The sequence below is a fragment of the Amphiprion ocellaris genome, chromosome 1, assembly GCF_022539595.1.
Source record: "Amphiprion ocellaris isolate individual 3 ecotype Okinawa chromosome 1, ASM2253959v1, whole genome shotgun sequence".
NCBI lineage: Eukaryota > Metazoa > Chordata > Actinopteri > Pomacentridae > Amphiprion > Amphiprion ocellaris.
The window spans coordinates 8800195-8816975 of NC_072766.1; the positions used below are offsets into that span (position 1 = coordinate 8800195).

The window sequence follows — 16781 nt, forward strand, 5'->3', positions numbered from 1 at the left end:
GTTGACTGTTTCGTCAATAGACCTTTCCATGGTTGTATATGTAAGCCTTTGGCCTGCCTTACTTTTGGTCATTGAGAAATGATTAACAATAACGTCACACCATTTCAAGCTTTCATTTCAGATGTCAGCAATTGTAACAAGCCATCTTTAAAATGCATTTATTTACAACTAGAGGCCTTGAAAGTGAAAGCAAATCAAACCACTTTAAAAAGGTACGCAGGGCAACAATAAACATAGCACCCCCCAAATGATGCTGTCCTCCGTACTCAATCAGTAGTCAGTAATAAACACTGAAGTCCTCTGGGCTAAAGAGCGCAATTTAAAAAATGTTGCAACAGTGAAATGAGATGGACTGTTCCCTTAAGGTACACCAAAATGTGATCACTAATGTTGGAGATATTATGAATGGCACAAGGCAATTAAAAATTACAGTGCCCTTCCTGCAAATATAAACATAAACTTTACAATGTCAGTTTGGAGCTGTGACACGCATTCTTCCTCCAAAAAGCACTGCGTTTTATAAATAGACCAGAAGGTGAGGATTTCACAGTCTTTTTTTAAACCGAGGAAGACGTGGAGCTCAAACACACAACTCTGAACTCTGTGAACTTTTCTTTTAAAAGAAGAAAATGTAGGCGCTACCGTTGGCATTACTAAAAATAAAATAAGTCATTTTTTTGTTCTTATATCATAGGCTATGTAGTTTTTTTTGGCTCCATAATGTTAAAATGCACCTTTCCAGAGAATATCAGGGGACTAAAACATCTTGGGGAGAAAATGTCCTAAAGCAGTGTCTAGTGTGCTACTATTAGCTAGCAGGTCTGCCACATCCAAATGCATCGCCGAAACACAACCCAACAAATATGCACTCCACTTTGTGATCATTGCAGTCCTTTCCAACAAGGGTTGATCTTTTTTTTTTTTTGTTTTTTTTAAACACAAATACATTTTGCTTGCTCTGCTCTCTGGCATTAAGCAGCTAGCTGCAATGAAAAACAGCTAGCCAAAAATTTGCATCTTGTGAATTAATTTAAGGTTTCAGATGTTATTATTTTGTGACACAAAAAGGGCAGTGGCCAGCAAAATATTTATGTATTGTATCAGATATTGAACACATAAAAACATAAAATTTCCTGTCACTCCAACTTCTTTGCACTTAATTGTTATCTAATAAAAGTTGCGGCTCCATCACTGTTGTCAGCGTATGCCAATTTTCAATGCCAAAGGCTGTATAAGTGTTTATTTTGTTAGTTAGCCAAAATACATAATGAGACTGTAATGAAAACAGATGTCTGTACGCTCTGTCAAAGCCGGTTTGATTGACAAACAACAATTGGAAAGTTTTGCTGTTAAAATAGACCAACAGAGTGATGAGCCTCTCAGTAGACTGTGACCCGTAACTCACTCTAGCCTTAGCCAGCTGTGGATGTCATTTTCCCATCTACATGTACACCAGCAGATAGTCATTAATATTCAAAATCCACTGTCTCCCAAGTAGCAAAGGGATTTGCATTAATTAGTGTTAATTATTGCAAGAAAGTAAATTCCAAAAAAGGCTAATGTTAGTTTAGTTTTGTAGGCAGTAATATAAAATGTTTGTGCAGTTCATTCTTTTAGATTTGATGAAATTTTAAATTAAAACACATTATGTTCAGATTAAATGACAGTGAATCCTCTGGCATCATCCAAACTAAAATAGAATTACTAAAATAAAATGGCACATTTAAATATTGATAAATACATGAAATTTTATCAGGTGTTTTTTTTAACCACATTGCTATTCAACGACAACATCAACAAAAACACAGGTAGCAGAGCACAGGGAGGTTAAATCACAGTGTCTGCATCACATTAGGAGCACTATTACACTCATGGCATTTCCTGCAGAGGTGTGGTGGAGGTTAGGGAGGAGGCTAAAAAAGAAAAATGCCAGCACATAAAGGAAGTGAGAACACTAAATGCAAAGGTGAATGACTGATTTATACATTTCCCTAAATATCAAATGCAATATTTAGAAAATGTGAGTCAGACGTCAGACAGCAGTGATAAATAGCTCTTTTCTGTGGCAGAGGAGTTGTCCCCAGCAATAAATGGCAGCAGAGTTCCTTCAATCACATATTTTTGGCTTGTAGGGGATTAATACATGCATGAGTTGCTATTTCTGGTGGAGGCTGCACTGAATTAGGGTCGCCTGGTTGCTGCTGCCTGTTTTTTATAGTGCGCCTTTTCTGGTTGGTGGAGCAGGGGAGTTTACGTCTGTTGACGTTTTTTCCTGCCCTGCTGTGGATCTGCATTTTCATGAATGAAGCTCAAGAGGGATTGGGAGGGTTAGATGCTAGACAGACAGAGAAAAAACATTGGAGGGCAGGAGGGAGAGAAAGGCAGAATGGAGGAAAAAGCCAAGCAAAGAGACATTTGAAGCATAAGGAAAGGCAAAAATCTAAGCAGGAGAAAGCAGATGGAAGAACTGGGAGGTAACAGATCTAATAGGAATATAAAAAGAACAGTCTGTGGGTGGCAGCGGGACACAGCTGAATGAAAAATCACAGAACTATTAATAAATGCATGCGTGGACATGACACAATCAGCGGTGAATTGTTGAATGCAAAAAATACTCCTGCACGGTGATCACGTTTGTGCAATTTGCTCTGACAATGCGGTCAACAAAGAGTTAATGCTCTTTCAAAACCACAACCCTCTCTAAAACCGATAAAATTTGATTGGCTTTGCAAGCTGCAGGGTGGAGCTATTTCTCATAACATGCTGCAGTGACTACCATTAAGAGGTGAGGAAGCAGTAAGGGACTGACAAACAGCATCAGGAAAAGAACAGAGGAGTTAGGCTGAATGCTAAATAAAAGCCTTGTTTATTAAAAAACACACATGCCGTTTCACCTCTATATAATCTTAAAATTGTCAGTAACTGAGTAATGATTTTGCACAGCATATATGGAGCTGTACTTACTATTTGTACATATAGCAGGTGTGCACATATATGACATGCACATAGGACTGAAAGCTCTTGATGAAAATGAACATGGACAGGATAGTTTTCAAGGTTGCAAAAGGAGTCAGTGAGTGCATAAAGGAGAAGCATGCACAGGGTTATGATTTTATTAGAAAATGAAACTCTGGGTACAGGATACAAAGAATAGAAAAATAGAGATGCAAAGACAGTTATATAATGTTTTCATAAATTATAATACCATAAGATGTCAATTTTAATAGTGGATGATAATCTATTGCTAAGCATCTTGCGTGCATGTTGTGTTAAAATAGGATATTTTTCTAGATAATGTACCATTTCGTAAGGTGCCTCCGCAATACAGGAAACAACTACAATCAATCAGACAGTAATTTATGTAGATAATATTGATATATTAACTTTTTCTTTTTGTTTCAAGCACATTTAGCTGTAACAGTGGACAGCTGCAGTCACTGTTACTAAAGTTACATTGTAATAGTTTATGTATCTATATTTCCTAATATAAATAAATGTTGTGGATTGCTGTATATTTTTTAGGTGCTTGATTAATTTGGTAAATAATGGGGATTAAAATGTAAAGTAATAGTGGAAGAAAAAGGGTGTTCATTAGTGTTTTTCAAAATACTGTATCCACTGAAAGTGTGACTCTCCATCTCAAAAGACACATTAAAAATGGTTGAAAGCAAAGTTTGCCTTTTATTTTTTTTTCCAGTGTAAAATTCACTATAGCAAAACAATTAGTGTGTGCAGGCATTGAAATTTGTAGATAAACAAAGAAAAGTGTGAGCATGAATGAATAATAAATCACAAAATTGATAATAGTAAAACAAGCTGGCTTGACTTGTAACATTGGTCAGACAGACAGACTGTACGGCGAGTAGGGCTTTTCATATAACTTTCCAAACTAAATGCTGTTTTGGAGCTTACATATTACAATAAGTTGCTGGGAAATTTAATAGCAGTGGTGACAAACTCTCTGGTGTGATTGTATTTCATTTCATTTCAAGGAACTGTGGTCATCTGGCAAAAGTATTTTCTTCAAAAGTTACATTTCCCACAATATGTTTCAGTGAAATGTAGACCACCTGCAGTAAATATCATTACAGTCAATTTGAACTGCCATATTTCACTGAGGTTTTTGTGTTACATTTCCCCAACGGCTTTCCATGTACAGATTTCCCTCAATAAAAGCGTTTGTGAGCATTCACATCCTTTCATTATTCAAGTTTTGGCCAGGACAGAACGTCCGCACCACAGCTATAAATCAAATTATATTACATGTCTGATTTTTATTGCATATTTTACTACCCTGAACAACTGCTTTGTGGCTGAATGGCTAAAAACATGTTCAACAAATAAAAAACAATATGGCAAAAGGAAAACTTAACATTGCACACAACAATTTCAAATTTATACGGCAATTTTGAAACCACTTTATGATCTGCGTGTTCTGCTTCAATAAAATGTAGAATTGTCTCTTTATGTGTGTTTGTGGAAATGTTATGTACTGAGTAAAAGTGACTGTGAGAGTTGAAATAAGTGGATGATTGAGGGTTAGGTGGGATTAATAGGTATGCAGGGGTTTTAGATTAATGACTACAGTATGTGTTAGCGAGATGGGGGCGAGGGGAGAGTCGACTTACCTTTTGGTGATGGAGCAGCGTTGCACAACAATGTTCTTTGTGTGTGCCTCTCTGCACCTGAGAATTAAAAAGTAAAGACATGTGAGGAGAAGCAAGATCTACACATCACCACAATTATAACACAGACACTTGAAAAACATTCTGCAGTTCTGGTGTGGTTTTATTTCATTAAAATGTTTGATAATGCTTTGCTTTTCTTACTTGCACCTGAATTTAAGTTTGAAAGTCAGTCAAAAGAATTCACTGAACATTTTAATAAAATCGTTCATCTGACATGAAAATGCAAAAAAAATACAATGATGAAACATTTCCAAACGTGATCCACTTTTCATTGAGCAGACTGTACAGATGTTCAGTCAGCCAAACTTCATCTTAATAAAAATGTGATCTGGTTGCTGTAGCATATTCAATAAAATGAAACTTTGTCAAAAGCCAAAGTAACGCACAGTGAATGTGGCAGAAACATGAAATCCGAAGACAACATTGCCAGTAAAAGTTTTTATTCATAGTGTATTCCCCAAAGACCGAGTCAAGAGTGGTTTGGCTCTTATATAAACATCTTACAGTCTTTCAGCATTTAAACTATGACCCACAGGAGGCTGACACTAATATCAGACATCAGATTCTTTGTTAGTCACAGTGAATTTAATTAAAAGTCAGCAAAAACACTTTCAAATGAGCACTAAATGTAATTCAATTTGAAACAGGCAAGCAGTGGCACAGAGGGACAGGTGCAGACTTAACTACCTGACAAACGATAGACACCATCATAGCAAGGGAGTGTTGTTGGCCAGCTTTGGTTCATGCTCCACTGTCTGTCATGGCTTATATGTCACGAGGGCCTGGTGCTGCTAGGTCATGCAGAGATGACAGTTAAAAATGAACTGTGCAGTCTCACAGGTCCCACAATGCACACTCGACCTGGACTGATGCCAAATACACTTACTGAACCACCTTACAGGACACCTGACTTTTATATTTAACGCCGTCGTAAAACTTACAACCATGCGTCACGTGTGTGTACTTCATGTTTGCTGAAATTATGAGTTGAAGAGTTAGAGGTGGTCATTTGTGAGATTAGTGGTGAGCATGTAAAACCGACTTTTAAAAATATATCACAACAATACGAAATTAATAATGACAATTAAAAAAAATAAAAACAATAAAAATTTGATGTTATGTTGAAATTACAATACATTGGCCTCAAATTAAGACAAAGATAAGACAAAATATCTACTTTTAAACTCAATATTTGTAACATACTCCTTGAGAAAAAACTAAACATCAGCTGTGCAATGCAACAAAGTAAGTATGCTTTCAATTGGTCACCTCTCTCACATTCTGTCTTATACAAGTCACATATGTGGCCACACTTAACTTGGTGGGTTTCCCAGTGAAATTGATGTTTAATTAGTCAGTGAAGCATAAAATCTCTTTAAATTTTGCAGTGCATCTTGCCTGATGGCTAAATTCATCTTCAGGTAAACGTATTTAACTTAGCGGGCCACTTTTTAAACATTATCTATCAGCTAGGAGATGGCATGTGAGAGGAATGGCTGAACGCTATTTTCTCCCTTATCAGTTTGACACAGGTTCATTCAATCTGACGCCTCTCAGTCCCTCATTCTGGGAGAGGTGAGATTGTCATATACACTTGATAAACTGAGGGGGACAAATCATTTATATGGAATTATCAGGGTGACATGCCTCCCAATAAAATGATGCCTTTTTCATATTTCTCCGATCAACACAAGTTGATGCATGTGTAAGTTACTGTTTTATAATTTTTTCTGGATAAATATAGTTTAGGGCTGTGGCATATCAAAGTTGCTCTTTAACATTAAAGTCCCTTTCCGGTCATTGATTTAATCCCTAGAAACTCATCTCTGTGTATCAAAGTTACACATTTAGAAGTTTTTTTTTCTCCATGAAAATAATCCCTTCCTGCCCTAAAATAGTTGTAGAGATGTAACTCTAAACCCTTGCTTCATTTAGAATGTGCTGTTCTATGAAATCCTCACCTCTCTCTCCACCCATCACTCCTGCTTGGTGCAGCTTGAGCAGTCCAGCTCACCTGTGGCTAAACATTGTAAAACTAATCTGTGATAAACAATGGCAGGGTGTAACACTGGAGTAATTCGATCATTCATGTTTAACTTGGAAACACATTCTGAAGAAAAATAATGACACAGAAAGCTATCCCAATGCAAGTATTGGTTCTTTAGGTTTGTTACATATGAAACCCCGAATCTGTGTTTTTGAGACTGTCATTAGTACACTGCAGTTTGAAGGTGGAAGTGCTCAGCCATGGTGTTAACTGCTTATTTCACTCATATGTTTACTTGCATGAATAAGACGCCACATGGAAATGCTGACAAAGTAGAAAATTAGATTTTCACTGGAAACATCCTCATTATAAACAACCACTCAGCACTGCAATGTTTGAGGCTTTTGCGTGTTAAGCATTTTGCGGTCATGTGGTCAGGTTTTCCTGTATTTCTCTAGCTGACATAATTCCAGTGAAGTTATCTGGTAATACATTTTAGCACTGAATTAATCAATTGAGGGAAAACTGACACAAAATCGATTAAGATTAATTGATGATCCAAATGCTCGTTATTTACCCTACTCTTTGCATATGCTAAATAAACAACAGCAGAAGAATAAAAAGGTTTACAACAGTATGATGACTTACTGCAGGGGCTACTCTGGTGATAATGCAGATGTGAGAAAGACAGGACAGATGCCAGCTCGCTGCGGAGCCCCAAGTTTCCCGTCTCATTTGTCTTCTGCGAATCCACACCAATCCCTTCACCTTTCGGCTGCTGCCCCACCCCTTCCTGGTCAGCCCAGACCACACCTCTCTCCCTCAACACAAGGTGCTCTAGCTCGTGGTTCTCCATCTCATCTGCTCCTGTGGCCAGCCCAGCCCCACGCAGTGCAGAGTAGTGCCGACTATAAGCTGGCAACAATATGTTCACCATCCTGAAATGCAACAGAAAAAAGAATATCGAGACATTTTTTCGCCAGGAAAAAACACCGGGTCACAGTGAGGTGAAGTGCATTTTCTTCAGATGAACTATCAATACATTATCTTAATCGTCATTGGGGTTGCGGGGGGCTGGAGCCCATCCCAGCTGACTTAGGGCAAAGGCAGGGGACACCCTGGACAGGTTGCCAGTCTATTACAGGGCTACACATAGAGACAAACAAGCACACTCACATTCACACCTATGGACTATTTAGAATCACCAATGTAAGGGGAAACCGGAGAACCCAGTGAGAACCCACGCATGCACAGGGAGAACATGCAAACTCCACACAGTAAGATCCAAGGCCCAGACTGGGACATGAACTGGGGATCTTCTAGCTGTGAAGCGACAGTGCCAATGTGCAGCGCCAGACAAACTATAGAAATAGAAAACTTAATTCAGTGGGAATTAATTCTAGGTCAACCTACTTCTGCATGCGTTTGTTTTCCTGATCCTGCAGTGTAGTGAGCTCGACCATCTGTTTTATGTGTTGTTTGAGATCATTCACCTGCAGCTCCAGTCTGTGGCAATGTAGGTTCTTCTCCAACACCTAAACAAGGGAGAGAGGTGAGGTCAGAGAGCAGAAATAATGAGGCAACAGCCACTGAAACATAACAGCATATTGAATTAGCACTCTAGTGGGCAGAGTTAAAAGAAAAAAGGTGGTAGGGGGTGAGGGTACTAGGGAGAAGATGTAAAGTTCTATGTTTATCCATGTTTCAGCACAGATGCTGACTGCTCAGGGAGAGGGAGGGGAGTAAAAAAAATAAAACAACAAAAAAACTCTGACGTAAAGAAACTACGAAACAACAGCAGAGAGAACATTTGACCGGTGGGTGCGTCATAGTTCTGGGTCAGTTCCTGGAAGAAAGGATAAAGAAGAAAAAAATAACATGGACATGGTTTTAGGTAACTGGCTGCTGTGTGAGGGATGAGTAAAGGGTATTGATTTATTCTCTTCAGTGATCCACGAGTGAGCTGGAGAAATAAAATGAGCACGGTTCTAATTACTGAGAGAACAGATGGGAAGAAAACAAAGACAGTCACGACACCAGTAGAGACACAGCCTACCTTCCAAAATAAACAAACAAAAAACACCAAGCAATGAGTTTTGACGGATGTAACCCACATTGTAAAGTTTTTCCACAATTTCCAATTATACTCATTTGCCTACTTGCATTTCATCCATTTTAGTTTTACTCACTTTTTGCCTCTACTGATCTATTGTTGTTGTATTGTAAGACTTGTGAGAACTTGAGAGTGACCTATCACCAAGTGTTGGTGGAATTTATATTAACATGAATATAGGTATTAGGGTCACACAAATTCAATTACCTGAAATAATTAGAAATTATAATTAAATTTGGCAAAATGTTCACAAACAGCTGTTTAAATTTTTTTTTTTTTTTTTTAAAAAGGTGTTACACTACACCATGAAGCCACTGTATTTTAAGGGGAGCACAACATGAAATAAAAATGTGTGAAAAGTCTACTACAGAATTCTGTCACAACAAAAAAAATGCAAATTCTTGTTAATTATGCTGTGGTTTTCAGCACCGGTAAATAAGAACAGGTCAGTAGGTTCTACTTACCTCTGAGGTGTGATCATCTGACTTCAGCAATTTAATCTCATTCTCAACACGATGAAGCCAACCATCATTTTCTAGAAAATGTGTTTCTGCCTCCTTCAGACGTTTGCAAATGTGTTGCTGCTGAGTGCGTAAGCTGGCAATCTTCCGCTCGTGCTTACAAGTGGCCTGTTGAAAACAAAATTAAAAAGTAATTACAATAATATTATGAATTGTGTTTTGGTATTAGAATGACATTCTATTGCCTCTGTATGTAGCCCACATAACTATAGCTGCAAGCAGCAATATGGTAACCAGACCTAATTCAGCAATTAATATTCATTTAAAATCTCTAGTTTTGGTTTAGAGTTTGTTTTTGGAGAGGTAAATCTGAAAAAACTGAAGACTGGGTATTATTTTTGAATAAAAGTTTAAAAATGCAGGCAGATGATCTTGCACCTCTCTCAAGAAAGTTGTTTGCACTGTTCGTTTTGGATGACAGCGAACAATTTTACAAAGTTTAGTACCTAAAATTACAGAGAATTGACTTTTATACTTTAAAGACATGTACAGCTGGGGCCAACAGTGGGACACAAATGGCAGAGAAGAGCCAGGAACTGATGAGCAGTGACCCTTTCCTGTAGTGGCGTAAATGAGAGGCTAAGACAACTATAGAGAGCAGAGAAGTGAAATGATGACTCAGCAGCTGTTTTTCTGCAGGGATGATGGAATCTGTGGATAGCAGCGTAATCAGCAGCTACCTTCTCAGTCTTTGCCTTGGCACAGAAATATTGGACCTGCAGGTTGTCCTCCTCACTGTAGCGCTGGCGCAGCTCATTCTCCTTCAGTTGTCTCTCCAGATCCAGCTGTTCTCGCCTGATTTGGGTTCGGCTTGAGAAGATTTGCTGCAGAGCTTCCGACACCCTAGAGAGTGAGACTTTTATTACAAACTTTGCCCTCAAATGTCAAACTTTTTAACTAACATGAATTGTTTTTAAAAAATCACAGTCGATTTAACTTAAAGTAAAATCACTGCGCAGGTCATTGTGGTCACAACTTAAAAGAACAATCTGTGATCCAAATATAAACTGTTGTTATCCAACAATGACATATAAATACATTTATAACTGCTATGGTTAAAACCTATGAAACTGGCCTTGAAAATAGTTAAATAAGTAGATTTGTGCAGTCTAATGCAGGTAACACAACTTGCAATAAACTGTATATCTGTGAATCTGTGATGCCCAGGTTTCTCTGTTAATGTCAGAAAGATGCTCATTCAACTCTGGTCGTTTTTGAGGCTGCAGTGGTGTTGTTTTGGACTGTATTAGACTGAAAGGTGTTTTTGTCCACTCCGACTCACACACATGAATAGGGACAGAATATTAGAAACACCTCTTAGTATAATGCAATGCAATAAAACATCACCATCACCACAGGGATTCAGGCCAAATGTGATTAGAAGCTGCTGTGCCACATGTAAGGGGCAAATTTAATATATTGCCGCGCCAAGAGCTCTTTGTAAACCACTTGATCAAGTATTTAACACATCCTAAAAGGTCAGTAGATATTTAATATTTATTCAACACGTTTAAATCAGTTCAAATACATTAATACAACTAGTAATACCAATAAAGATGCATATCACTTAATTATACCAAATGTATGCATGACTAATATTTACCCCGATTAATTAATGATGCTTTAAGGCAAGAGTCAATTATTAATCCACAGCATATAACTTTTAATTGTGAGCTCCCACAAGATGCCACTTCGGTTCACACTGAGGTACAGAGATATTCTTAGTTATATGATGTATATATGCATTCCTGGAATAGAGGTGAGGTGATACCCAGATTGGATGCAAATAGCTGTCTAGTTGAGTTAAAGCAGGAGGAGAGACAGGAGAGGCATGCAGGTAAATAAGGCTGGAGAGCTGTCGCTGAAATGTGACTGCACTCTTCAATGTAACTCCAGTGACGTAGGAGACGTCGTGGCCTTGCTAGACTGCTGAATTTTTAATAGTGTGAGAAGCGTGCAGCCTCTATTCAGAGCCTCTCACTGTGCGAGTTGTGAATTCTGATGCCAGTGAATGAAGTGTGTGGGAGTGAGACTCATTCAGCTTTTCCTTGTCCCCCGCCCCCAACCCAAATACCACGACAGATGCCACTTTAAGGCATAAAGACAACTGTATGCGATCTAGCTGATCTGATTAATAAATGTATATATCATTTGAATATTAAAAAAATAGCCACTACAGGCACAGCTGTTGTTCTCAAGACTAAAACCCCACATTTAAAGACTGTAAGACTGTTGATCACTGCAACTGTATCACATTCTAGTGTACCTGTATACAAATGTATATATAGGTGGCAGATAAAAAGGAGGAAGCTTATTAATTTAAATAGAAAACTGTCAAAGCCAACAGTTTTCAGTCCTAATCTCTTGCCCTCAAATCTGCTTTTCAATCCAAGAAGTAAAACAGTCTTTACTTTAGACAGACTGAAAGCCAGAAATGCTCAGCACAGTGTAATGTTTTAGACTCTAGACTACCCTGTTTCTGTTAAAGACTAACACAATGTATGCAGAGAAAAGAAATAATTAACAACAGTTACTTATTTTGAATGCAGACATAAAATAATGCTTTCTTTCTTTTACCTCAAACTTGTCTTAAAATGCAATTAATTACTGTCAAACTGTCCATCAGTATTAGTATAATACAGTGTCCATCTGCTCTAAGCATGTCCACTGATTACAGCACGGGTCAGGAGTGAATATGACAAGAACCCCAAACTGTCTATAAGTATGAAAATAATGATGTGCTGCAGAGTTTGAATTCCTGTTGAGGTGCTGGTACAATACTGTAGCTTTAATTCCAAAGTCAAAAAAAACAAACAAAAATAAGGATCAAGATATTTTTCTCTGAAAGCCTTAGAAAATGTTATTGGTTTCTTTATGTGATGCATTTCCTTTTAAAAGTACATAATTCATAGAGAGAAGGGTGATTTGCTTTTTAAATGGGTCTTGTTATACCCACAAGTGCAGCATGAGGTCATCACTGAAGATGCACTGTTTTCCAGGAAATAACAGTTTTCCAGGAGGTCCAAGAGCTGATTTCATGGGATAGTATTTCATGGGAGTAAAACAAACATGGCAGAAACACAAACAAGCTGTTTTAAAGTTAAAAAAAAAAAAAAAAAAAAAAATCTGATCAACTAGGTGGCTGTGAGCTGGTCTTATACAAGTTAACTGAACAAGGATATGTTGTTTGATATTGGATCACTGATGACACTTTGTGTTCAGTACACTGTGGGTGGGTCAGAAACTCCACTAATGCATTGTGTTGTGACTATATGTGCATGGCAGCACAAGCAAACCGCTGCTGGGATTTTCAGCTAATGACATCCACACTGACATTGTGTTACTATTCAAAACATGTAGAATAGCTATGGGCAAAAAAAAGACGCTTTGCTTCTATTTTAGGTGCATTTTTCATGTATGACACCTTGGAAGTGTTGCTCCTGGCTGGAAACTACAATTGAACTTTGGGATTACGCTTATAGAAAGAGTGAAGTCAAGTTATCCCAACACCTACCGCCATCACTCATTGCTGTACAAACATGATACAAAATATTATAGATCAACATTGGCGCCCATCATAGCTTTTTATTTTTTTGCCAAAGATGTAGTTCTACAAGCTTCATTGGACGGCAACTTTCACCAGCACTGGGTGGTCTGTAGCAAAGAGCTGAGCACCTTCAAATCTGAGGTTGCTGCACTAGAAAATGATAGACTATGTAGTTTGGGATGGGAATGAGTCACTCTAGCAAATGAAGGAAGTCAAATATCTTTGGTTCATGCTCATGAGTGAGGTGAATACAGAGAATGAGACTGACAGGTGGATTGGTACGTAATGGGAAGTAACACAGGTGTTTCACCAGACTGTCACAACCTGACAAAAAGAGTGAGAATACTGATACATAGAACCAGAATGAATTTTCTTCACATGGTGCTTGGGCCCCTCAGGGACAAGGTGACGGGTTCAGACACTCAGATTAAGACCTAAGTAGAACTGCTGCTTCTTTACACTGAAAGAAGTCAGTTGAGATGGTTGGGGTATCTGATTAGGATTTGCCACAGACTCCTCCCTCAAGAATTTCAGGCTGATCCAGCTCAGAGGAGACCCCTAGGCAGACCCAGAGCATGCTGTAGGGATTATATATCCCTTTTTGACTGGGAATGTCTTGGGACCCCGAGAATGAGCTGGAGAAAGTGGACAGGGAGAGGATCCTCTATTTCCACCAGCTAATGGCTACTTTTCCTGATCTGCTACAATAACAACCAACACCAGAATAAGTGTCGGAAAATACACCGAGTCGAACAATAGATCACAATACAACGACCACACAAAACTGTCTTGTTCAAGGAGAATGGCATTTTTGTGTGTGTGTGTGTGTGTGTGTGTGTTCAAGTCTATGTTTCTTAATTAGACTGGGGTTACTTTAAATATAAATACCAAGTCTCTTTAGAGTCTTGGAATATATGTACCTGTGTGTAAAGAACTGCGCAACTAATGTACAAACCTGCATATTATATCAAGCAATATTGTTTTGTATACTCCATAAACTTTGAATACATTTCCTTCATGTAACCTCAAAGTGAAGCAAGTTTTGTTGATCCCACTCACAAGCAACACCTCACACTCCAGCTTTACTCATTTTTTCCACCAGCTTTTAGTGAATGTTTTCGTCTGTGTGGTTGATTCACAAGTGCTCTCTCCAACCTACCATATGTAAACAATTGTTAACTGATGTGTTTGCTATCGGGACTTGCTGAGATGATTCAATCAAGGTTCATTGCTAAAACCTAATTTAGTAATATTTATTGTACCATAAAAGCCAATAAATAAAGATAAAGGTTATATATATTAGTGTAATTCTTCATTATACAACCTTACCCACTATCCTTAATTACACTTTACACTGCCTGGTCCACTTCTTTATCAATTATTATTGAAGATCTAAAGTCACTACAATATGTACAAACTCATAGAATGGATGCTAACTATACAATAATTAGCCAAATACAGGCTATGTGCTGCTTCTGCGTTAATCAGTATCTCCAAGTACAAGGTTTATGATGAAAGGGTTTATGACACATAAAGAAACAACCACTGGCATGTCTCAAGTTACAGTCTGAATCACGCTCATGTACATGCTTACCTTTTCAACTCTCCTTGTTTATGGGAAGAGATCATGTTAGAAGCCCCGGGCGCCATGTTCTTCGCCTCATATTCTTTTAGTTTCTGCTTCAACTGTACAATCTTTAGATATGCAAAAGAACATTGAAGTCAGTCAGAAATGAATCATCAATCATGGTGAGTGTCCAAATACAAAGAAAAGGAAAATAAAGCAAAAAGAATGAGAAGAAACATTATGGAGATTTCCTGTTTTTACATTCAGCATGGTAGTGTTGGTGGTTTCACATTACCTCTTGCCGTTGCTTCTCGCATATCACTGCATACTGACCAATGTGACTGTCCAGGCTTACGACATTACTCTTCAGCTAACAGAGGGAAAAATTGAATGATTTAAAAGCATTTTGTATATTTACAGTCCAAGAGTCGCAGCTGTTATATTGCAGTTGATATAACAATATGATAGCTTTAATACTAACCGAGGACTTGATCTCCTTGGCCCTGTTGGCATATTTAAGTGTGTTGTGGGTGTCGTCATATGACTTAGATGAGGGGCTGACGTTGGCAATCATAACTGTCCTGCAGTTGCCTCCCAAAGAGTCCTTCAGCAGCCGCGTCAGCTTGCTGTCTCTGTATGGTATATGAGCTTTTTTACTCTGAAACCAATGAGAAAACCTAAGATTAGCCATAAAGTTCAGTTCCCCCAAAGTGCACACAGATGGGCAATTCAGAAAACATCAAAAACTCTTGGGGTTTCATTGGTCTTACTTTGAAATTGTATCAAATAAAAGTTTGAAAGGAACAAATACAGAACCCAGAAATCCACTACTTCTGTCAAACAACACATAAATCAAAATTAAAACCCAAAAAACTATGCTTTTGCTACGCTATGCAGAGAAGTACAAATGGGAGGTGGACTCCATCTGGACTTGCTCCACAAGAGAAGTTTAGTTACATTATACTGTTTGGTGGGGACCAATAAACCTAACGGGAACAAAATTCAGTATGGAGTGTTCATTTCAGAGCTGAAGTCTTTCTGCAGCTGCTCTGTGAACACAACTCAGACTGTAATAATGGCTTTAGATAAACTACAGCTGCTTAGGTGAGTCACAGTCTCATGGGCATTGAGATTGCAGAGAGTCACATTAAAGATAAGCTAGCAAAGGAGTGTAAAATGATATCTTTTGGGGATCACAGCTGTGCCTGCACCTTTCTCTGGAACAACCCTAAGTTTGCATCTGGATTCAAAAATCTTAGTTATGGTTCATGTCAGGTCTGAGGCTCTCAGGTTAACTATGCCTGTAGGGAAAATCGCATTTTCAATAAGAACAGGAATTTACAGTTATTCCAAAGTCACCATCTAAAATAAATAACCATATATCACAAAGATCAAATTTAGATTGTATGGACTCCATTAGCGTGATCCATCACGGTGAAGCTGTGGCATATTCAGTGCAAGTTGACCGCCTACAACTTGCAGGTGAATGGAAGGATTTGCAGCCATTATAATGGGAAGTAGTTGAAGCAGCTACAAATCCCCACCAGTAGTTTCAGATGTGTGTCTTTAAACTTGCCATCCACTTTTACATGTCAAAACAACCAGAAAGTGAGCTGAACCTCTTCTTGTGCAAAACAATCCAGGAGTTGCCACTTTTCTCTAACAGTCTATCAATAATCAGGCACTCTTTCTGGTCTAAGTACTGGCCTTACATAATGTAGCACATACATAATAACTTCACCCTTGCTATCATTAAAATTTCCACTGACTCACCAGCGTAAGAATTTTTAGCCTTAATCGGGAAAGTAAATGGCTGCAAAGTCACAGCAATATAGTGACACAAGCAATAATACTTTATATTATAGCAGAAAACACAATTCAAAATTTTAATTCCAATGGATGTATCTTTTCGTTAATGCTGATTATCCACATTTGAACACAGGTCATAAAGGCTACTTGGTAACCAAGTTTACCAATAATTCCAGACCTGAGGCATGGAGACCCTATATTTTTTAATTCTTTTCTTTTTTTTTTTTTTTTTTTTTTAAATCAAACAAAAGTGATCAACGGGGTGATAGAAATTTTGCTTTGGAACATCGCTGCAAGGAATCTGCCCATGCCTGAAAATTTTAACAACCATATGTCGGTGTTTAAAAAAACCCCAGCTTTCTGTCTGCAGCATTAAGCAAGATTGGCACTATCAAATATATCATGTTCTACAACAGTTTCAGAAGCCCCTTTATCACGAACAGGAAACACTGGCCTTTGTGGATGAAGGCCAAACTAGACAGAAAGGGTGTGTCGTCAAATGTATCTGGACTAGTCTGGACGTTGCCTAAGGCAAACAACTTACAACAA

The 16781-nt window shown here is 38.1% G+C and overlaps 1 protein-coding gene across 2 annotated transcripts in view; it reads right to left on the bottom strand.

The window, feature by feature from the left end:
- The window catches only part of kif18a (kinesin family member 18A), a 30772-nt gene that overhangs the window by 6052 nt on the left and 7939 nt on the right, over positions 1-16781 (bottom strand). For both annotated transcript variants that reach the window (XM_023284280.3, XM_023284279.3), the window contains exons 7-14: positions 14905-15081; positions 14719-14793; positions 14451-14551; positions 9990-10152; positions 9253-9417; positions 8089-8210; positions 7324-7613; positions 4629-4685 (exon numbers count right to left, since the gene is read on the bottom strand). In XM_023284280.3, coding sequence (XP_023140048.2) covers positions 4629-4685; positions 7324-7613; positions 8089-8210; positions 9253-9417; positions 9990-10152; positions 14451-14551; positions 14719-14793; positions 14905-15081 — 1150 coding nt within the window. The remainder of the gene's footprint in view (positions 1-4628; positions 4686-7323; positions 7614-8088; positions 8211-9252; positions 9418-9989; positions 10153-14450; positions 14552-14718; positions 14794-14904; positions 15082-16781) is intronic.